We start from the raw sequence: 24,988 nt of genomic DNA on the forward strand, positions 1-24,988 counted from the left end.
TATTATTAAATTTGTAACGAGGATGGATACAATACAATGAAATGTGGAAATGAAAATATTCAAAGTTTTCTGTGAAGTGTTGCTCAGCTTCCATCAAATGCCAGTCCTAATTTTGCTGCCTCCAAATATCTTGGCCCAGAGAGTTTGGCATAGATTGTGAGATTAAGTCTTTGATTCTTGTAACTGAACATTGGCTTTCCTGTACAAAGCACCCTGCTGTTTCATTGTGGTACCATAATCTTTGCTGGCTGCTACAGTTTGAACATCATAGATTTAACTATCTTTTTTATTGTTAGTCACACTCAAGTATGTTTAAAACTAAGCTTTTTAAAGTAAATTTCAAAAGTTCACAGCATACACCCTCAGCTGAATTTTATAATGAAATCAGTAGAATTTTGTATTATCATCAGGGTGGATTATTGGAAACATGTATCTTTTTAACCTGGCAAAGAAAGTACATCAACAAACCACCTTCCCCATGTGTCAAAACCCTCTTTGACTCACAGTAAACCTACTATTTAAGCTGCTTAACTTATCTTGGTCTATATTGACTAATTAGTTTGGGGAAAACTGCATTAGTTTATTTGGTCAAGTTAGAGGACATTAATCTCTCTCTTGAGATGGCATTGAGAAGTTGATGGTCAGCTGCAAGCTTTAACCTCTTCAGCTAACACTGTGTGGTCCAAAAAATGACAGATGTTTCTCAGGTCTTGGCCTCTTTTTTCTGATGAGAAATAATCCTTGCTTCTTGTCTCCCTGCAAAACCACAGATGTTCTGCTGCCTTTTCCCAGGAGCAGAAGAGTTTCTACTTCTTCTTTCCTAGTCTCTAACTACTTCTTCCTTTGCTGTGAAAAGTAAAACCTCCTCTTTAGCCCTTTTTCCTGTAGTGTTTTCCCCTTTGCACATCTACTTTTTAATTCACTTTTATGTAACTGACAGCATGGTCCCAAAGTCAGTCTTGTTTACAGATGATGACAAAAATGTCCAACCACAGGCCTTAACAGGGAGAATGTTACTATAAGATAAAAGACTGGATGTTGCTGTCAAACTGCTTATACATAAATTCATACATTCAAAAGAGATTTAAAAGTGGACCATATCTTCCTTTTCTTGCACAATACTACCTATGTGACAGTTTTCTTGCATGCATATGCATATGTATGCTAAATTCCTGATCAGCATGAATAAGCAGAACAGAAGCATGATTGAAAATTACTTTGGTATGCTAGAGTAAGCCCTACATTTAGTGTCTCATACTCCAAGGGACATTAGGCTGAGTTTTGCAGAATAGTACTGAAGGATATATGCAATATATGCAGTCAGTACCTTCCCTGAAGAGCTGTTATGCTATATCTTCTAACTCACCTTGAATTTCCACTGTCCTTGAATTTCCTCATCTTCAAAACTTTTTTCACATCAAGGTTGTTTTGTGGTTTTGTTTGGTTTCTGTTGTTTTGTTTTGGGGTTTTTTTCCCCCTGCTAAATGTAAATCCATTTGCTTTTCCTGGCCTGGAATGTCATCTAAACATGTCTTTACTCAATGTGACTGGTAAAACATTCACAGCTGACAGACCAAAACAGTGAAGTTCATTTTTGACAAAAGATATTTTTGACAAGAGAAATCAATAAGATTTAAGCTACCTTAACACTTGTTTTCAGTATTTTGAGTCATTTTAGACTAGGAAACAATGTTCTTCAGGTAAAGAAAAAGTAACAATTTTATACACCTTTCTCTAGGACAACTTGCAGGGTTGTAGCGGCATACATCCCCCAGCGTCTGATATAGATTCACCTTGACATAAACCCTAACATTCATTTATAATACTGTGGGTTTTGTAAAAATGGCAGCATGAATGTATACACAGTCCTTCGGAAAACAGACATTCTCTATGAAGGAACATATCTTTTAGGGAAAATGAAAGATATTGATATAAGCACATGTACTTTGTGTATGCAGCTAAATCTTGTGCTTGTCATTTTGTGATCTAGAGACACTTATTAAAGATGTATTGAAGGACCTAAAGAAACATCAAGTGAACGTGGAGAATCTCAGCTCAACAGAACTGGATGAGATCGCTGATACTATCGCCAATGCAATTCAAACTGTTGGCATTCAGAAAGAGACAGAAGAGGGTGCTGGAAAAACTAAAAACAAAACAGAAGCGCAAATGAAGAAAGGAGAAGCTCAAGGAAGGGCAGAGGTTCAGACTGGGTTAATGGAAAACAGTGTTAATATACCAGGTATAAAACCTAAAAGTTAAGCACATGAAAAGATAGCTACCCTTCTTTTCCTTTATTGTTTCACATTAGTGCTAGACTTTTCAAATTCAGTTTTAAAGACAGGAGGGGAAGCTTCTGCATTTTTTTGCTGAAGGCTGCAGGATTTTACCTTTGTGACTTTCTTTTACAGCAGATACTTTATTTACCAAAAATGCATCTGTTTGTGAACCCTTGGTCTTCAAGCTTCACAAGCATGATAAACCTACACACCCAATTATGTTGAAATACAAATAGTTGTATGCCGTGGGGTCTTAATTTCCCTTTCTTGAAAATGAGATGTTTAAACAAAATGATAATGAAAAATCATTATATTCCAAGAATTTATTTCAAAATATGTGGGGAAAAAATGTTTTACATATAATCATTCTTTAATGTACCACAATTACTTGCAGAAGAAAGTCTTAGACAGACAGGTACAGGTAGAAAACTACTTCCCTTTCCTGCTTTGAGAAATAAAAGAGTAATTTGCTTCTATCTGGACACATATTTTCCTGGTGATGCAGATTCAGGAGCTACAGTAATTGCCATTAATAAGTTGACAACACAGTGGGACAGAAGTTACCACTCATCCATTCTCTATTTTAGGAATATTACATTATGTAAGACATTAAAATCATATGCTGTAAGTCATAAGCATAATTTACTGTCCTTTTTCATGGTGAGATACTGAAATCCTTACTAGTTAGGGATATTCTGGTTATTTTAATTGCCAATTCTTTTTTGTAAATTAGAATGAGCAGGCTTGAGGGTTTGTCCTGAATCATGCTGGAAGACATGAATAAAACTCAGTTCATAAATGAAAAAACAAGCATTATTTGACTGAGGTTAATGATGTGACTGCATATCATCACTGTAGTTAAACTGTAACATGGTTTTGGTAGATGATACCTATTGAAATAAGTCATCTTCTTCCAGCAAAACATGTATGTGGGATGTATATGTTTGCTTTTTCTTTAATGTAAATATCTATTCAGCTAGTTAGAGCCATTATATTGGGGGGTTCTTAGATATTGATAAACAGATATGAAGATTGGACACTTAATTAGCAAAATAACACTATTACATTGGCTCTTGAAGTAGTCTGTCCATTGATCTTGCGTTGATTTGCTATTGAAGTTGGGTTAGAATAACCATACTGAATTATACAGTGCTCTTTACTTTGCCCTTTCAGCTTTGATGTCTTAATGTTTAAATTGCATGAAAAGGCCACTCAGCAGCCTATAAGCGGTGTGCGTTTCATGTATGATATTTTCCCTTCCTAACTATGTATTTGTGCTTTTCATATCCTACAGACAATGGAGTGCGCGAAGGCAGTGTGAGAACTGATAAAAAGGTAGAGTACCAGTATTTTAACAAAACAAGTATTCAGTCTCAGAATATCAGGTTTATATGCAGTGAAGGTCAGAGGCACACTTTGAAATATAAGACTTGTTTTGTGTCTTGTGTGAATATAATTCAATATCACAGCATAGGCATGTTGTGTTGATGCATTGAAATGTTAAAGGAACATTTATTTAAACCTTAACCAAAATGAGTTTTGCAGTTCAAAAAACAAAATCAAGTCCTATTTCGCCTTTCATTTGTAAATATGAATTCATATTTACATAACAGAATTCATAACAGATCCCAAACTTCAGACTAATTCAGGCTTTTCCTGAAGTTGGTAAATTTTAAGTATTGAGGTATTCTTGAAAACACCATTCCTTCACCTGTCATTTGGCTCTTAGTTCTGGGGAATGCAAGCATCCTTCCTCAGACAGTATCTAAGTTTCAGAAGCAGATGGGTAAACATATTCCCTCTGAAAGCATGTGTTTGTGAGAAGGTTCAAAATTCCCTTTTCTTCCATGGGATTCGTCATTCTTCACTTTTTTACTTTACCATTAGTTCTTCAAAATCTTTGAATATCAGAGGTATTTCAAAAGCTCTAGGCACTAGGGGATAACATAAAATTTGAGATTTTAATCCAGATTACTTTTACAATATTCCTTATGAGCTTTGAATCACATCCTCTAGACTTTTGTCCAATATTCAGCCATTTTTCAGGTATATCAGTCTTTCTTTTCCTGGGTTACATGGAGCAAAGAAAAAAAATCTCAAAGAAATATTTTTTAAAACTACCGTGAAACTTATCCTACTATATACTCTATCAAAAGCTAACACTACAAGACTCACACATGAGCAACCCTCCTTTTGTTCACAGCAAAATCTCTTTAGTAGCTACCCTTCAGCCAAGCAAAGAAAACACAAAAGTGGGCAATGTGGCAGGAGCTTTAACCACCCACATGAAATTCTTCCAGGAATGAAGCACTGCATTTAAAATAGACTTACAGAGGATACCATGTATAGATTTCTTATTGACAGTTTGAATAGGGGATGTCATAGAAAAGAATATATTGTGGCACAGAGTACAAAGTGCCTATTAGCCATCATTTCCTTCCAAATGCTTGGGTGCAGTAAACTCGTATAATGAAACTAGCTAATGAATTGTTCCAGGCATGTGTTTTGACTTTGGTCATTTGCTTACCGTTTCAACATATGAAACAGATTTTTTTACGTGATCATAGGTTTAGCTTAGTGGATCATTCACAAACAGTTTATCAGAATTTCTGGACATGAAATATAATTCATCACATAATATCTCTTCCCTTTCCTGTGTTATGACTTGTAAGACCCAAGAGGTATGCACGTTTCCAGTCCCAACACTTAGAGTACTGATGAATATTTCTATTCTTTCTCCTTTTCTTTAACTTATTTGATAACAAAATTTTATTCTCACTAATACTTAAACACATAGACACATGAAAATAAACTCCATCAAAATCTCATCACCATTTTCTTCTAGCTTTTCAAAACAGAGATAAGGCTGTCTAGTTTCTGTGATAATTGAAAAAAGAAAGTAATTGTTAACTATAGAATTTCTTTGCCCTTATTTGAAAAATACAGTGGCGTAATTTAATGCTGTTTTATTATTACTGGATGAACATGTTCTTATATAGTCTGGCAGCATATAGAAATTAAGAAAATGACCATGTGACATTTCTATGAATAGGCTTTACCATATCAATAACAGTCTGAAAGTTTATATCCAGGTTTGGTTCAGTACAACATTCCTGTGTTTAGTTTTTAAAATAACATTCTTTTAATACAGGAGAGCACTGCAAAGCTAGTAAATTTCTTGAATGAGAATGCATTACCTGAAAATACACCTAAAGACCTTATACCTGAAGAATCTACTAAGACAGAAACCAAGAAATCTGAAGACACTGACTCTTCTTCCTCAGAAGAGATAAATGCTGGTGTGGAAAATGTAAAAAGTGAGACTTTTTCAAGGGAACTGACAGCTGCAAAGAACAGTGAATCTGACTCCAAAGACCCAAGCGAGGCTCACTACGGGATTAAGAATGCTCTAATGCAGGATGGAAACTCCTATGAAGAGCCTCAGAAAAATATGGGACAAGGCTTACAACTTGAAGTGAAGTCTTCCGAGCAGAAAGAATACGGCTATATTGTGACAGTGAAAGAGTAAGTATAGCAGCCAATTTGAATGGTGTTTTTAACTTGAGAAAAGATAAAGTCATTGCACCTTATGAAATATGAATGTACAAGAGGAAAATGCCACAGGCCTGATTTTTAATACATCTGAAACTATTTGGAACCTGTTCAGTACTTTGATGAAAATACACGAAAACAGTTCAATTTTCTCACAGTTGCCTTTCCTCCAGTGCAGAAGATACTTAGTTTGTAGGTCTTTTATGTAGATGTCTCTCTGTCTTCTCATGTTCCAGTGACCTTCCGATATGTCAGTAAGTGTGCTTATGGTTAGAATGTGGGCTTTAAATATTTGACTTGAAAGTAGCCTAAATATCAATGCCTGAGTCATTCTTTAAAAAAATGACACAGTGAAAAAGCACAATATTTTCTCTGTGGTTTCATTTTGATCTGAAAATAACACATAGAGGAATCCAAACATCACATATGCAGCTAGTTTAGCAAGAAAGACCTAATGATTTCAGGTCATGTCACTAATGAATTTCACATTTAATACCATACTTTCAAAAGACAGCTTTTTTCCCCTAGTGAAACACAGTTTATTACAGGAACATTTGGGAGTTTAGAACAATGTGGGCAGTTTTACATACTTTCCCCCACTGCAAGAATGAGAACAATTTGGTTAGGAATCCAAACCATTCTTCTGTGATAAATTAGGGATTTCTAAAATGGGCTTACAAATCTCTGCCCAGCACTATAGAGAAACTGAAACTTTTGTAGCACGGATTGATTTTTTTTACTATCTCAAACTTATTAATGGGATCGAAGGCAATAGAATTGTGGAGGATTCTTTTTTTTATCACACTGTGTTGCTTTGAAATGCATGTGGCTGCATTTCAGAGACAGCTTCTTTTTTGCCTTCTCCCAGGGGCCACACTTGAGAAAGATGTGATCATGAAGAAAGGATGCCATTTGGGGGGAAGAGATTTTATACAGTGCATGGAGGGACAGAGAGTGAAAGCTGAGGCTCAGCAGCCTGCAAACACTAGAGAAAGACAGAGACTTCCCAAAAAGTAGGGGACAAGCACCCACTCCTCAGAGATTATGGAAGGAATATATTTCATAAGGACTCAGAGGTTACCCTGCAGAAAACAAAAGTTACTTAGTTACTGGAATGAGAAGCTGAAGGAAAAGGGCTGACTTTATGAGGACATAGCAGGAATAAGAGTTAACAGATCCTTGCATTGCTATCGTGTCCCATCCTAAGTTTTATTTTTACCATTTTAGTGTTACATTTTATTCATTTTCTAAAGAAACCCAGCTCTATAGTTTAGAAAAGACCTTTTGGGAGCTTGGGGGTACTTGCTTTAAGGCAAGTCCCAAATGATTTGAGGTCCTCGTACTTCTGTTAACTTGTCTGTGTATCAATAACAATTAATGTTATTGATATATATAAATATATTGTTAATTAACAATAATGTTAATCATTATTTAATGAATGAGTGCTTTGGATTTGATTAACCAGTTTTAAACTACTTTTGCAATTACACTTTTCATTTGTTTTCCTGTAACGTTCATTTTTGTCGACTGGTTCTTTTAACAGGCTCACTACTCTCAACCAGGAGAAAGCCAGTTATTACAGAGTATCTTACAGGTTTTTTTCTAGATCATACCATAGTCCTTCAAGTAGGTTACATTTCTGTTCATTTTTTTGCCAAGGAACACTCAGGAGTCTCCTCTGTTTTTGAAACCAGTCTACCAAAAACTGGTGGGATAACCTAGCTCAGCCACACCTCTTGGCTTCTTCCTATGAATGCTAGGTGAAACTATAGAAGCTGTTTTTTCCCCAGCTCAGTGCTACTTCCCCAGACTTTTTCAAACATCAGTTTGGAAGGCACCTTTATATCCAACAGTATCTTAATGACGCTATCTCCCTTGACCATCCAGTATTATTTGGCCCATAAATTCTCTAAAAGCTTAGAGCTTTCACAGCTCTGTGTAATGGGAGACATTCTGGCTTTCAGTCTTCAAAGCACATAGATTCTTCACTGTGTCGTCTTACCCAGTTTTCTTCCTAGCTAGTCCTCCACTGATGGGTTTTCCAGGAATTATGCCTATTATTAATAATTCAATGAAACTTGCTGAAGAAGATAATTTGTCCAAAGGTTCTTGGTCCTAGAGGACTCCACATACACAAATATTATTTAGCATAGATTTTTTCATCTTCTTTATCATTTTCAATACCAGAAAGACAAAAAGTACTTTTCTTATATACAAGATTATCACAATTTTAGTAACTTTTGGACAAAATGTTTTTACATAAACATTGGAATGTTGTTAAAAATGCTCAGAAACAATGAGAAAAAATCTGCAATTAGTTAGATGAAACTACTTCAAATGGTTTAAATTAAAAAATATAGTTTTATCAAAAAAATTTTAGTTTTTAATAGTAACCAGCTCATTACAGAAAGCACGTACTGTCAGTATTCAGAAAAGTTAACTGACAACTTCTCACTTAGCTCTTCGAGTGCAGCTAGATGTCATCTTCTCCAAAGTCACCACAGAGAAAAAGAGAATAAGCTTTCATGGGGTTTTTTCGGTTCCTCATCTAGAATGAGTTAATTATTAAAGAGAATTAGCTGATTGAGTTGAACTAAAGAAAAATTCCTTTTGTATCATGATTATGTTGCATTTGATCTTCAGTAAACAGATATTTGTCTCAAGGTTCTTAGCCAGTGACTTATAACTGTTCAGTGATTTGGCCCTCCTCAGCATTTCAACTCCAAAATATACTGGTTTGGTTTTTGTTGTTGTTAAACTTGTTTGTTTTGAATAGGTCTATCTGAAATGTGAGAGTAAAATGAAACCCCTGTATTTCACAAAACAAAATTTGTATATTCTGGAATTCTATAGGAATAACAAAACCTGTTCAGGAAATTCCACATGCTAAAAATGGACTTGTCCACTCTGCAGGAGCGGTGAAATACTTTCTACAGCAGCTGAGGGATCTGTAACATACTAGTATGTCCCACAACCTTCTCTTTAGCACATAAAGTGGCCTTAGAGAGCAATTGCATCAGTGTAGCTGAGTTTCAGTAAGGACTTGTTTTCATGAATTTTGCGCAATTGTATTTTTTCTTGGGGGAAGAAGCATAGACAAAGGAATATTTGTTAACTATCGCTGCACAGAAGGTAAATATTAATGTCCTTTTAAGGAACATATCTTTAGTAAACTTCGTGTATCATTATGGGTTTGTACTGAAGATCTTACTGGCTGTTTGCAGTAAATAAATAGTATTGATAAATGGTTTAGGTATATGCTACATATTGATATATAACTGTACATGCACGATATTTTCATACAGTGAAGGGGCTGGAATTATTCCTAGTCATATCTTTAATCCATGATAGTCTAAAATCACTCCTGTTTGAGAGGTGGTTGTAGTCTCTAATTACTCATGAAATTGATTTCCCAACTGATCTTTGATATTTTACACTTAGACTCGATGATCTTGTAGATCTTTTCCAACCTAAATGATTCTGTGATTTTGTGTTTAAATATTTATTCTTTTCTAAAGTTCTCAATTTGAAATAGGGAGAAAGCTGAAGCTAAAGGTAGGCATGAAATAAACCTTCCTAAGACCTTGAGCATCACACAGATTCATAAGTGAGGTATCTTTCTTGCAGCAATTATCACATTGAAGATTACAAACCAAAAATTATGATCTTGGTGTTTTTTTTCAATCCACCCTTAACTTGTGCACACAAAATGAAATGCCAAAATATAATATGAGAACCACTTATTTATTTTCCAGTACTACATCTTTGTATGGTTTTCTTCTTCCTCCATAAAGCAAAAGGTCATAGTTTCAATCCATCAGTTTTTATTGGCCATGAGCTTTTTGAGCAGTGAAGCTTCATTTCTACAGCTGAAACAGTGGTCTTTTGGTGAGAAAGGGAAGTAGTCCAACATATTTGTACACTGGGGATAATAGCTGGAGTTCTTTTCACCTTCTGATCTGAAAATGGAACTGAAAAGAATGTACCCAGTGGTAAAGTTGACAGATGTCAGGGGTGATCCATTCAATATTAGATTCTCAGGCTTCCATGGCTTTGCAAGTGTGATCCAAGGAGATATTAGGACTGCTTCAGTGAACTCCTAAGATGCCAGCTTTTAATTGTGCCACAAAGCAAAGATAAACATTTCCGTGTAATACTTGAAGAAAAGATTTGTGATAGTTTAAAGACTTGTCAAAATGGCAGTCCGATTGTCAATGGCAAGAACAATAGGTCACTCCTGCTGTGTTTGTTGAGTGACCTTTCAGATGGTTGGAGCAGTGCAATCCATACCAATCCATAATATCCATCAGCACTAAGCTTCGGAATGAATTGACAGTTTCAGTGTAGAAAATTGTCCAGCAAATCCTCCACTGTGCTGCTTCAGCACTTTATTATGCTGAGAAACCAATCAAATTGGGTGATTTGCTTTGTTTACTCTTTTCTCCTTCAAAAAATTGGTATTCTACCACTGCAGGATTTGTGTCAAAGAGGTTTCTTTCGTTCTCAGTGTAACTGCTTTGAACTGTTTCTACTAATTTTAGCTCTGAAATTCTAAAGTAATCTTACAAAACAGTTAACTACAAGATGTTTGGGGTTTTTTTTGTATGCTACTTTGGCCATAGTTATAAAATACCCCTCCATTATAGCGAGGGTACAGCAGTGTGAATTCCCAAATCAGAGAAGTCTTTGCCTTTGGACAAAAGAATTCTTCCTATTTTCTTAAATTCTAGCTCTTCATGTACAGAAAACTTTTCCTGAGGGTTGGAAAAAAATGCCAACGCTCCCATTTGTCTAGCAGGATATGCTCAAAGCCGAGGACCAAGATCCCACAATAAAAACATTTAAACAATGTCTAGCCTCTCGTGAGGAAACCCAAAGCCTGACTTTCCAGAACATGTAGTTCTTACCACCTCCAGTAAAACTAAATGCAAGCTGCTGCATGCTCAGCAGTTTAAATAGTCAAGCTGGTGTGCGATTTCTTATATGAGATTGAGAAGACTTAAACGTGTTCAGAAAAATCCCAGTTTGAGAGTAGAAAATTCATCTCTTTTCACTGCTTATCGCAGTCTTTCAAGCTTCAAAGTCAAGTCATGCTTTTCTGAAGTCCTTGGACGCCCAATGCAGAGAAACCTGTCCTGTTTTGTGATTTTTCAGAATGCATGTGCTTGAAGTTCTTCCTATAAATCCAAGATCACAGACAGCTCATGGCAGCTCTGTTAGCTTGTGAGCCAACATCTGGCATTGTTGTATTAGTCAATTCCTGGGTATCTCATGTTTTGTCATATGTTAACTCTCAATTCAAGACTGTCTATGTAAAACTCTTTAGGCTGTAAATCTGTTCACAACGTTAACTTTATCGGCTCGTACATGCATTTCTGTGCATTTAATTTGAGGTAGCTGGTATTCTGATCAGATGCTGTGGAGAAGCTGAAAATGGATCTTGTGTTCATAATATAAAATTGCTATTGAATATGATTAAGCTGACCCGTTCAACGTGCTGAAGGGTTAGGTTAATTCCAGATGCTTGATATTTTTTCTCCACCTTTACAAAGGTGATAAATGATGCTGCTTTGCGTATAATGATTACTTTCCACAGTAGGGTGTTCAAGTTAGGACCCTGAAGCTGGGTTGTACAGAACTCTTGGTTTATTCCCCAAATTTTCTGTTTTCCTAGACAAGTCATTAAAGAATTGCATTTTTATGATCTTCATCATTTTCCCCTACCAGGTTAAAATATTTAGTGCATTTTAATTACATTAAAAAATGAAATTAAAAATAAACAGGAGAAAATGTATCACAACATCTACAGCAATGAAACAGGGCTGATAGGTTTTATTGTTCTTTCCTTGGAAAGAACCTGGAAGGTCTTGATGTTTCTTAGAAGCTGAGCTTTTCTATTCCATGAGGCTTTTCAGCTCTTTTTTAAGAAATAATAACAAAATATTCTTGTCCATTAATAGACATATACAAACAGAAAAGCTGATTGGACCTTCTCTCCATATCTCAGTGTACTCTTTGAAGTTGTTATTCTACCTGCAAGTGCAGTTTATCAAGGGAAAAAGATTCGTGCGTATTCTTCACTTACCTTCTACAACTAGCTTTAAAAATTATAAGAAATTATAAACTTATATAAAACAGAAAAGCTTTTGTTACTAAGGTCTGTTATATCAGTGAGGGATAGCATTGCTTATATTAAGAAATTAAAGGTAAAATTTTTATCTGCATTTTGTCACTTTCTCTAGCAGTCTTTACCCTTGTATAAATAAGTTCCATAAATGTCCATCACTGGTTTTAAAGCCAAAAGTTTAGCTTCTGATAACATACTTTGACCCCCTACCTAAATAATAAAGATGGAAAATACTTGCCTATGAATTTATCCAGTAGAGACAATTATGTCATTTTGTCTCAGCACCATAACTGGTAGAGAGACATAAATCTAGAATCTTCCTTGGCTAACTCTTCACATGTAATATTTATACTCCCTAGAGTTTTCTAGACATAAAATAATCTTCCTTTCTTTAATCCTCCAGTTTCCTTGTGATACTTAGAAAGTGACAGAGATCATATCCCCCACATTACTGCTTCACTGCCTTAATTCTGATATTGTATATTCCCATAGGAAAATGATAATTCCTCCTTCTTATTCATGCACAAGAAAATAACAGGAAAACAGTAGTTACAGTAGCTTTGCCATAGAGAACAATAAATACTGGCAGGGCTTTTTTTCAGTACAAGAGTTCAGTTTTGAATTTGTCTGTTGTATGTGCAGTGTTAACATGATCATCTGTTCTACTTCTGTTGCCCTTAGCTTTTGTGCTTCCCGATATATTATCCCACAATATGAGTCCCACCTCCTAATGTAGATCACTTTACAAAAGAAGAGCCCTTCCAAGGGTACATCTTTCCCTCCTCTTAGGGCTTCACTTCCCCAGGTGTTTTCCTCTATTTTCTGTTGGGACCAGCTGGGCATTTTTGCCTCTAGAGGAGCATCCAGAACAAAATTTTGAATTGATGTAGCTGGTGACCAGCTGATCATCACAATAGCAACAGTACTGACAAGGAATCACTCTGGTCCCTTGATGAAAGGCAACTGGTAATTGTAAGAACATGCCTGGAGTCCCCAGAAGTGCCACAAGGACTAGCTCACATTTACATCTCTCCACTTAGCTGAACAGATATGGCTGTCAGCCTAGTTTCCTGGAACAGGCATTCCCAGACACTCATTTCTGTCTTTCCATGCCTCTATGTCATGTTAGCATCCTGTGTTCAGGTCTCACACTCCATTTCTTTCAGAAGAGCAGCTGGTGCAAGTACTCCACAACCCCTTTGCGAGCAGGTTCAAGTTACTCTGCTGACTGCAGGCTATAGACCTTTAATCACTGAGGCTGCACTTTACATCCCCCCAAACCAGGAAAGGGGCTGGTAGCTGTGCTTTGTTTTTATAAACAGTGATAGTCATTAAAACCCCAAGATGCTGCAATATCTCACAATACCATATGGTCAATACTTTTACTATGTCAGTGTTTTGGGGGTAATTACCATGTAGTTCATTATAAAAGAGTGATGAATCTTAAGCTTTTGAAATGAGAAAGGAGGAGAAAGCCAAAGATTGGGATTCCTGGGAAGGAAGCACACTGGATCATGACACAGTCTATTACCTACCAGTACTTTTTCACCAGTGCTGTTCTGCCCCGTCCTGGGAAGTTCAGGTATTAAAACGTCATAATTTAATTTTCACACCAGAATTTTTTTTTTATTTCCTAACTCGGATAACGTACACAGTGTAAATGCCTGACCACTAAAAATTAGAATGAAGTAATTTTAATCACACTTTAAATAATTTTTATTTCAATCAAATATAATTTCATAAGTAGAAAATCAGTGAGGACTAATTCAGAACACAGAGAATAAATCAGAACAGAGAAAATATTTTAATTTTTATTTCAAGTAGATATTCTGGTTTTCCACTGGCATTTGTTTAAAGAAGGTATGCCACAATCTCAAGACTAGACATATCTACTATAGAAATAAATGTAGAGTTAATTTCTTAATAGTGTGGAGAATGATACAAAAAGTCAGGTTTTAAATCTTTGAAGCTTAGATTTCTTATGGAAATATTTTTTTTCTTTAACTTCTTTTCTTTAACACTAAGTTGTTGGATATTCTTTGTCATTCTTAAATTATACCATTTGCATTATAAATTTTTCTGGGCTTTAAGCTGCCTTGAAGGAAGAAGGAAGATATGAAGGAAGGGAAAGAATGAAAAGTTGGAAGTGGGTATCATCAGTTGTCCTCAATCTCATTTATTACTTCCTTGTATAAAAGAGTAATTTGATACGAAAGAACAATTTTGCATTTTCAAGGCTTTTTTTTCATCAGAGGTTCCGGGTTCACGACAAGAGGACTGCAAGTGCTGTTTCTAACATTCAGCTTAAAACACACGAGCGAGTGCTTTGGTAAGGTCCATTTCAGCCTCAGAAAGGAGGATGTCACAATTGTGGCACTGATTATTGTCACTATTTCTGTGCTTCTGCTTATGACAAAGCATCTGTACGAATTTGTTGCTGTTAACCCAGCTGGAGGTAGTGCATGTTTGAAGTAATGCAAGTACAGGCTGGCACAGTGTCACACTTCCATTATAACTCTGGAGAGCTCTTCCCTCTCGACTTCTCTATCACTCTCATGTTTCCATGATGCCGTTATCTCCTCTGACCTTCATAGCCTGACCACTGCCATTGATTTTTAGGAAGTGTCATTTGTGTTACAGATTGGTCTGGACTTGAATCTGTCTGTATTAAGAGGTTTAAATTCACACTTACTGGTGGTGGGAAAAGAGGGGAAAAAATGACAGAAAGTGGGAATTTGCTGAGCTGTCAAAACAGAAGTAAGCTTAAAAAGGTTTTATGGCTAATAAAGCCTTTGAGAAAACAAGCATAGAAAAATGAAACTGCAGCCCAATGCAATAAAAGTGCTGTGAAGTCAGGCAGCTCTCAAACAATCCGGTGAGCAGCTCTGTGCTCGGAAGCTATTTGGTTGCTTTCATTAATCCATAATAAATGTGAACCATTTACAAAACTGATCATTATTTAACTAAATTTAAGGCACACATGCATTCAAATAAAAATAAATCCATCTAGTGCTGACACACATTCCTCCTCAAAGTCTTTACTGGAGAAGTGTGCTTCAAGGTGTATGAAACTACACTGAAACACGGACAAAAGGCTCAAACTTGGACAGACAAGGCAGGCTGTTGTAACTCCATGGACTTGAAGCATCAGTGCCCAGGACTTTCATTATAGGTTATCGGATGAGTTAATCTCAGGGGCACTTCCAGACAAGAGAAATAAATACAATTTCAGTGTCTAAATGTTTTTTTAGGCTTTGTGGGCTCAGAAAGAATTTAATGGCAACACTATAAATTGCTTTGATGTTAAAATGTTCCCAGTAGTCCTTGCTATTTCACTTACCTCCTTTGTGACCTGGAGAAAACCACTCTAATGTCTCCATTTCTTCTCCATTGTATGGTTAATATGCGCCTTCTGATGAGTAAGAGACATCATTTGTGTCTAGAAAAAGAGAAGTAGGAGCTGAAGAAAACTGGATGCAATAGCTTTGTACTGGTGGTTGCCACCCTGATGAGAATGGAAGAGGCATGTCACTGTGTTGCCATGTCTTCTTTGACATGCCATGTGCTATCTAAGGTGGCAGGATCGCTCACTCCTCCCATGGGCATGCATAGATGACACCATACACCATTTATTCCCTCCTCAGGATGCGACATCTTTCCTCTGGATTGCAGGGCATGTGGCTCAGATGTTGGTAGCTAGCAGCTAAATCAGCCAGGTTTGGTAAGTGACCTTTCAGGTCAGAGAGTAGTGGTGGTGGTGTGCTAGAAAGTGCTATGCAGCCAATTCCCAGAAGACAGGAGTCAGTGGGAAGAGGGGAGTGAAAATCTCTTGAGGAATCTTGGTAAAGCTGTGTCTGTTCTTTATGATGGCATCAGCAGCTCTTCCATATTTCAGTTACTACTGAAATTTGCACACAAAGAGGTTTACAACCTTCTATTTCATACTTCAGTAGCTGAGTTTCCCATTATGTTGCTTGTTAAAATATTTACTAATCTTAGCAGAATAAAAAAGAAAGAAGAATACGAAGAAAAAAGGGAAGAGAAAAACAAAAAAAAAATTAAACTGTGTCCTTAAAATAAAAGCTTTCCTAGTATTGTTTTCAGCTTCCCTGAGGTGGAAAAGTGCTGTGATCACCAACTCCAGGACCACACTCATGATAAGCTACTATTCACATTTTACATCTTGGCTATTTATATCTGAAGGCTACCGAGCCTGGGCCTCCAGGAGGCAGTGCCAGGGACCCTCTCTTCTCCTTTGGGGCAATACCATGCCTGGAAGACCCTCAGGAGTGAAGCAGCTACGGATGAGATACATCATACTCTCCTGGGAGAAAAGCTGCTGTTGCAGCGAAACCACAAGTTGTACCTACCCTTCAAATCAACAGGAGATAAACGGGATGCTCTTCATACTGACTTTAAGGAGAGTGAGTCACAGAGCAAGGGCCAGGGTGTCACTGCGGATTAAGAACTGGTTATGAGATAGGAGAGAAAGATTTGTTATGAACTGATGCTTCTCAGCATGTAGAGAGATTAGTGGTACCCCATGGGCAAATTGTCTCTGTTAGGAAGAACTGTGGAGGATTTAGAAAAATTCCAGATGGATTTAAATACATTGAGGGATTAAAGAGCACAATGGTAGATGAAATTCAGCTGCAATAAGTGTGACAGAATAATAGACATTAGCAAAAATAGTCCTTTTTTAAAAAAAGAAAAAAGAAAAGGAAAAGGTATTCTTAGAACTCCTTATAGTCTGGGCTCTGAGGCTGTGGAAAATTTTGAAGAAAAGGTTTGCTGTGTTGATACGTGAATCCTGCCCTTGGTATGGTAGCACATATTTCAGACTTGAAAATTTAAAAGGCATGCAAATCCTGAAGTTGGTGGCCCAGTTCTCTGCCATGTATTTCTAAAACACAAACTAGTCTAATATGTATCACTGAGATCAAGAGTTCAGCAGGGGATTTTTTAAAAAGAATTTTTGTGAGTAATGGCAATATACATAATCACATTAACTGTTTGTAGAATTATACCATAATCTTATTTATTTATTTTCAGAAGGAAGGGGGACTGATTTCTAATCTCTGTCTGTTCTTTGCCTAGGCTGCAGTGCAGTGGGTGCACGTGGAAACAGTGCATGAGAGATTATCATTCCAATCTGGAAACATGAGGTTCATGTGCTTCATGTAAGGATAAAATGGCACCATTCTTCTGTCTGACCACTGGAGCCAGATACTGAATCAGTTGGAATCTGGTCTTCTCATGTATAATATTGTAATTTATTATGGTCTGGTATCCCTAGTACTCCTGGGACAGAATATATGTGGCTTGCTACATTTTGACTGGGCTTTAGGCAACTGCCTGAATACTGGCAATTTCATAACAACCCTCACACCTTTTAAGTTTTTCCTCAGGAAATTGAGGGCAATGTTGAATATTGTTACTGGACAACTTTTTTTAACGTCTGTCTTTCTCGCTTTTCAGCAGCGTGAGCACAGCACTGCCCAAGACAAAAAAATTAAAAGTACCTGTGGTTTCTGTCTGTCACAGCCATGTTTCTCCCAGGGTAGACTCCTCCTTAGGTAGTCCTTACAGAGGTGTATCTCAGCTGACCACTTCTCTCACCCTCCTTCATAACTTTTCCAGAATTATCTTGGACTTCATTTTATTTCTTAGGTCTTATTTTTGGACTCTTCTGTATTTACTGCTGGCTTAAGTAAACCAAAGGTGTTTTAAAATAACCTCCAGTCTTGTGCTGGTGGTTGATGCTGAGAATTGACTCAAGGTGTAGGGTTACTGTGTACTGCTGGGGATGTGCACCCTTCAGCAGTTGCTCTTCTTGCTCCTTCTTGATCCCAGCAGCAGGAAATGGAAATTGCTTTCCCCCTCTTTACCCTTTTCTCTTGACTGCTCTTAGCAGACAAAGCAGCCATAGCTGGTATGCACCAGCCCCTCGCCCATGGTGAGGCAGCTCTCTAGACCTGGTATTCTGGCTCTTCCACTTCTCCTGTCCAAGCAATGCGCTGAGAGTGGAGATATGGTGTGAAAGGAATAAGGCCTGATACTGGCCCATGAAGGTGGGTGGTAAAAAGTGCTGAAGCTACTGTCACCTATTCAAAGAGACCCTCTCTGCTGGGTTAATCTTTTGTATTTGTTAGAACAAATAGTAAGCAGCCAGTCCCTAGCATATTTGTAAGACATTTTAAAGAAGCTCTGAAATACCTCCACACACCTCAGAGTCTCACCGCTCAGCCTGAGCCCTGTGACAAACATACCTGCTCTTTTCCAGGTATGGAGGGAGGCTGGCAGCTTGTGTTGGAGCTGGCCGGGATACCTCTCCCAGCTTCCCGTCAGCAGGCAGTTTGCCTGCAGCCTAGCCAATGTCCATGCTGCTGCCAAATGGTTTTAGCAGCCACAGAAAACTCAACATTAGTCATCTTAAAGGTGGCCTCTTTATTTGACTTTCTGCAGCATTCCTTATGGTATTCCAGACTCACATTTCTGAACTTTGTGGTTTTGGGGTTTTTTAAGTTTAGCTTTTTATCTGTAGTACTAAGGAGACTGTGCTGCATATTAAGAACGTGATGCTGTTATATACTGTTGCCCTGTCAGTGAGAGGAAGCCAATTTGATGTCAATGCACAGAGACATTGTTGAAAAATGGCCAGGTGGATCTTTCTTAAATAATTATTTTAAGCTATGGAATGCATCTTTCTTAAAATTAAGTATTTAAAAAGACGAGAGAAAAAAAATGTATCTAAGATTAGTACTAAAAAGTAAAATCTTCAACATGGAAGAATCTCCTGCATGTGCCTACTAGGTGAATGACGGGTAAAAAAATCTTTGATATAAACACTCAAAATAAATACAGAGGTAGGCAGGACCAAGAAAATTATGTTTGTCAGCTCAAGACTCAGATTAGCTTCTACACTAAAGTACCACCACTAAAAGACACTGATCTTTGATGAACATATCCAGGTGATTGTCAGACTACGTCTTCTGGTAGATTATTCTTGCTAACATGAATGTGTGGGTTAAAGACCCAACTGAGAAAGAAACTTACAGTTCTAACCCAATGCTTTCATCTGCAAGGCATAATCTGCATGTACCTCTCATTGTTTAGTAAAAATTGATTACTGAAATTAAATTCTTCAACAGATTTAGTCAATTCAGCTCCTATTTTCAAGAGCATTGGGTGTCCGTCTTGTTATCCATGTGGTTAATACCTTTTCCCTTTAAGGCATATTTCTAGGTTTAAAGATTATTTCAGAATTTAGAGTGAAAGCCAAACTGCCTCATTTAGGTGCCAAACTTAGAGCTGCTGGACGCTGCACATCTTCCCCAAGGATGACAAGGATGACCCACTTCATTTGACATCGAGCTCCCTGAGAGACAAGTGAAGACATACCCACGCAGGGGAGTTAGGGACCTCCTTTCCTCCATTGATTAGAAGGGACTTTTTGGAGACTCCAGAAGACAGCCCAGACTGCAAGGTATCTCCTTGTTTCACTAAGACATGCCAAACAAGTAGGATATTCTAGGATACAGTGTGTCCAGTGCTTCTCTGCTGAAAGGCACCATGTGTACTGTCCTCTGCTTATTACTGCAGGGGTTAGAAAGTGAAGCAGGAGATGGAAGAGATCTTACCAAAGCTAGTCCAAGACGTGTTGCCTCCCACATCCTAGGAGAGTGCTCTATGTACTGTCCTGAGTGATAGCACGGTTCATCATCCTCTTGATGGCCCAGTAGTTCATCTTCAGGAATAAAAGCAACAGAACATAGAAAACATGCAAGAGTGGCTCTTAATTTGCAGGAGGAAGGAAGACTGCTGGTCCAAAGTTACTTTTTGAGCATCTGTGCGTTTCACATTAGCAAATATTGAAAGTGTTTTTAAAGTAAACAGTCTAAAAAAGGTCTTCTTCCCAAAGGACCTAGGTGGCACGTTCTCAGGTTCTGCCTTCCTCTGGCTGAGATGCAGATTCAGTACTATTCAGGCTGAACACAGGTGTAGCCAAACTTTTGAACCTTCTGCAGGGGAAATAAGTAATAGATAGAGTGGACATGTCACTGTGCTTGAGTTTGGATAACAAAGAAAGCCTGGATGTGAGAGACTGGCATTTACCTCTCCAGAAAATACGCTTTCTGATACTTCTGGGAGGACTGCAGTTAAGCACTCAGGCAACTTTCAGGCTGTAGACAAATGCCTTGCAACTTTAATGCAGTGCTTAGCACTCTTAAAAATGGGCAAACTGGCCTTCATTGCCTTTGGCCCAATTTAAACAAATTTTAGGTGGATTGAACCCTACCTTACTTAAGATTTCACTGAAAATTAGACTGACATTTAGGTTTAAGGAGTGCAATTCCCAATGTCATGCCTATTTCTGTACTGTAGATTATTCTTCATTTTTGCAGAAAATGATTCAATTGAACTAATCTGACAGGGCTGACTGGATGTCCATTATAGTGCTGCATTACAATTGCTAAACAGAGTATTGGAAGGACACTAGGTACAGGCTGGTAAAGACAATACATAATTTGAATGACGGTGCTAAGGGAGTATTTCAGAGTTCAGTAAGTGGGTTTCCGAAGACACTTGGCAACTGGGAGGAGGAAAAGCAAATGAGAGCAACTGCTTACGAGACTGACATAACCTCAGCGTAACATTGAGCTACATGTTGCTCTCCTTGGACTGGGAGCAGGCTTGGCAAAGAGTCGCAATCAAGCCATCTGTATAACTGGATCAGATTTTTCACTGCAAAAATGGATCAATTTATGGGATTGTTTTGACAGGCATGTTGGGAAATACAGAACATATAGTTTTCATAATTGTTTGCTTCTGTTTTTCCTCTTGTTCCCTTTGACATTGCCCACTGGCTTTTATTAGAGTTTAATCTCCATTTAGCTCAGCATGCAGAGCCGGCCATGCTGCCAGTGTCACTCCCTGCAGAACTCCCCCTGTTCCTTCATTTACATCTTTCCTTCTTGTTCTTTAACCAGAAGGGGAAGCTTTGAGCCTTGAATGCATAAATCATTAGGTCCAGGTCAAAAATAGACAGTCCATTATTCAAAGTGGTTGTTCTCACTCATTAGATTTGTAGTTTATCTTGGGAATTTCTTGGAAACGTGGCATCCATTTGTAGCATTGTTTGAATAATTGCAGCATGGAGCTGAGCTGGTCTTGAAATCAGCACTACTCTTTTTTTAGTGGTCTAACTGGCTATTCCTAAGGAACATCTGTTCCATAAGACCCTTGCCTCCTACTCTGTTTGCCCCCAACAGGCATTTAGCAAGGCTACTAAGTGACCAGTGAGGGAGAAGTTACCTTCACCTGGATCTGAGTACACTAAATATGCTCTAAAATCAGACAGATGTGCTCTAAAACCAGTCAGAGCCCCTTTGCTTAAAAAGTTTGAAACAAAAATTTTGGTAGTGGAATGAGGAAAGTTTTTATTATGACTAAAAGATAACACTCGGGTCACATGGTATTCACTACTACAGTTTCTCCATATCCGGTAGGAAGAAATATATCTATATATCTATATCTATCTATCTATCTATATATATATATAAAACCTTTAGGGACAGCCAGTAGTGCTGCTTTTTCTATTCTTAGCTCCAGAAGGGAAGCAAGTCAAATAATAACAGTCTTTTATATAACAATACTAGGCATCTGACAAAGAAAGTTGGTATCATTGCCTTCATTTTATGGAGAGTGAAACTGAGGGTCAGGAAGATGTCTTGACCAGGGTAACCTGATAGGCCTCTTCCATATGAAGACATATTCTGTTCCTCATTGGTAATTCATTGAGCAAGAGATACTCTTTCACTTATATATGAAACCATTGAAGGCAGTGGGATCGTATAGGCAGATTAAAAAAATGGCTAGCAAATTCTATACATTTTGTAGCAGTGATTGAAAAGAAAATCACTTAGTGGTATTCTAAGTTGTCCCAACTTTCTGCGACCAGATTTTAGAAATGACTCTTCATAATGGATTTTTCTTGCAAATTGAGTGAGTGAAAAGTGAAATCATTAATAGACAATAGCAGAGGAAGGTTATAATCCAATGTTCTATTTTTTAAATTACCTTTGTAAGTGGATTGTTCCTTAAAATATTTCTGTTTTCAGCTCCTTCACTGAGAGGGATTTACATACTGGAAGGCACAGAATATTATTTTTCACCAGGCAAGCTAATTTTCTTGTATGCAATGTCCAGTACACTTTGTGAAAACGTTTTAACAAACAATTACATAAAGTTGGGTTCCCAAATCCACTCCTGAGGATTTAAATGGATTACACTAATTTCCAGAAGGGCTTAGGAGCTCACATTAAAGTTAAGAGATATTAATTCCTGTATTTTCATTTCAGATTAATCTCTAAATAAAATAGCTTTATAGACTAGATCTGTTTTGGGGGGTTTTTTTAGACAAAATTGATGACTTTATAGGCAGCTGATTGGCTCATGATTATTTCAGCTCAGACAAGTAGATACAGATTGGATTATTTATTTTTACACGGTTAAAATGGGTAGGGAAGTTTTCATGTTGTTAAATCATGGCATCAGAGTCTTGCACTGAGCTGGGGAGCCATTTCATCTGAAAGGATAATGTAGTACTACCATATAACATTGGCTATTTTTAGCAGAGATATAAGCCATATGCTCCAGCAGGTATAACTAGTTTAGTGCAAGAGCTGTGCCCTGAAAAGTGAAATTAAACAAAAGCAGCAGTGAAATATTTTGCAGATGATACTCTGCCAGACTTTAAAACTATATATATATCTACATAAGCCCCAAAGGAAATACAGGTATTTCATTCCCCATTTATTTCTTCATTGTCATTAACCTGTCAAACAAAGTATATTCTACAAATAATATGAGATAGAGATTGGCATCTGAGTGAGACAGAGTTCTGCTTCTGGTTCAGTAGGGCCTGAATCTGTGAAATGAAAAATAATATTTAGGCTAGCACTCACTAGTGAGTGATGAGATGGCATTAGAAGATAAAGCAATAAGTTGGTTATACACGAATTTTCTATACTTTCTGACTCTCTTTTCCTCTTCCAAGTTGTAGAGAACTGGAGATGGAAACCTAAAAAGGACCTAAACCCAATTATTTTTAAACTGTGAGATGCATCACACTTTGTTTTAGCTACAGTTGTGGTATTTTAACACAGGTAGCTTGAAAGAAGATGCAAAAAAAGAAATCTACAGCAAGTGAAATGAGAGCAAAGGTAGGAAACCCAGTGACCACTGTCTCAGGATCTCAGCTGGCAACAGCTATGTCATCTGGAAAAAAGGTGCTGTGCCATCCCACAGTTTCTTCTTCTAACACCAAGATCTGGATCAAAGCTAATCAAAAACCTTCAGGGCAATCAAAAAATGTAGTGATAAAATAAAGAAGGACTGTTAAAGACACTGCAGGAGCCATTAATTTTCTTTGGCATAAGCAGGGTTAGCCAGCCTCAAGAAAATTTGCAAAGCCTAAATAGCACCCATGGGTAGGCATTTTTCTGCTGATGTTTTTTCTAGTACATGCTTTGTATCTTTGAGGCCTATGTAGGCTGTGATTTCTCTTTTAAGGGTTCACCGTTACTGGTGTGCTGCAATGTGTTATCACAGGCTCCTGAAACAGAATGTATATGGGTTGGGTCTGTGTTGTAGCATGGGAACCGAGGGGCCATAGCCCAGTGACTCGCTGTGTGCCGTGCTGCTCTGAGCGCCAGCAAAGCCCATCACAAAGAGACTTCCCTCTCTCCTCCCCCACTATAGGGAACCAAAATGAATGTCTTGGCAGTTCAGACAAAGCAGTGTGAACCTTACCCCCACCCTCAGCTTCCCTCCAAGTCTTTGGCCTTGATAAAATAGTTTCATTGTCAAGATTGTCTGAAGACAATTCATCCTATGATTACAATTTCTGCGTGGAGTATCTCACTATTTGTTCCTTATCTGAACAACTAATTTTTGTCTGTCTTTCCTGGTTTACATAACACTTTAAATTAATTCCATAGTTGTTGAACCCTCACAATCAATAGATGAATCATATTCATAAGAAAAAGCCCGCTCCATAATACAGAAACTTCCCATACAGGACTGAACCCAGCAAGCTGAAAACCAGGCATACTACATGAAAGCTCACAAAGAGCTGTTCCACAAGTACTGTGTGCTTGCAATGGGGACACGTGGGAGGACCACGGGCAGGAGGATAGGTGGTGTTTGCAAGTTGTCTTCTGGCAACAGTCCCTGTGTAAACCTGAAATCAGATGGGTGATGTCAGTGTACGGTGCTGTTGCAAGGCAAGCTACTTTGCTTGACACTGTGCTGGTGGGAGCAGTGTATTCTCTCTGCGTAAACAAAGCTAAAGGCAATCACTGAACAAACCGTACAACACTAAACTAAAGAAAAGCAGAAACAAGGTATGGAGAATGCAAGCTTTTGAATATTCAGCTCCCCTAAAATACACGCATCACAAAACTGCAATGAACAGTAACAGTACGTAACAATGCTACAAAACTGGAAAAAGTGCTTTGGAGAATATCATGATATAAACTAATCATTCTTCATTTAAAACCTCAAATGTGGCAGTGGGATCAATAATAGCACAGGTACCAGAGTACTGGTGCTGCAGCTTTCCTGTGCTGTTATGAATGATCATTTCTTGGTCTAACTGCATCTGAGTTTGTGAATAGCTTGGTATTGGATGAGAGTTACTAAGACTACTCCTGGATGCTCAGGCTTGTAAGAGAATGGTCTTCCAGCACCATTTTCTTTCCCATTTTCTCACCAGCACTCTTGCTGGGGTTTAGCATTTGAATGCTCTGATTATGCCCCATTACTGTTGTTGCATTGACTTGTAGCAGCATACCTTGTTTTTGAAGCTGAGGAATGCTTTTTCAGAGGAGGAGGAGTAAGCAGAGAGTAGGAGGTTGAGCTTTTACAAATGAGACTCCATTGGACACCAATGTATGCAGCAGCCTTTGCCTGCACTGCTGCGTAGACTTGCTATTACACTAAAAGCCCACTTGCTGACACCAATCAT

General features: G+C 37.8%; 1 protein-coding gene across 1 annotated transcript in view; it reads left to right on the plus strand.

Moving 5' to 3' along the window:
* The window catches only part of PTPRN2 (protein tyrosine phosphatase receptor type N2), a 663,537-nt gene that overhangs the window by 258,925 nt on the left and 379,624 nt on the right, over window positions 1-24,988 (plus strand). Inside the window, exons 7-9 of the mRNA XM_056337581.1 lie at window positions 1,991-2,242; window positions 3,574-3,614; window positions 5,431-5,804. Coding sequence (XP_056193556.1) covers window positions 1,991-2,242; window positions 3,574-3,614; window positions 5,431-5,804 — 667 coding nt within the window. The remainder of the gene's footprint in view (window positions 1-1,990; window positions 2,243-3,573; window positions 3,615-5,430; window positions 5,805-24,988) is intronic.

This window comes from Falco biarmicus, chromosome 4, assembly GCF_023638135.1.
Source record: "Falco biarmicus isolate bFalBia1 chromosome 4, bFalBia1.pri, whole genome shotgun sequence".
Lineage (NCBI taxonomy): Eukaryota > Metazoa > Chordata > Aves > Falconiformes > Falconidae > Falco > Falco biarmicus.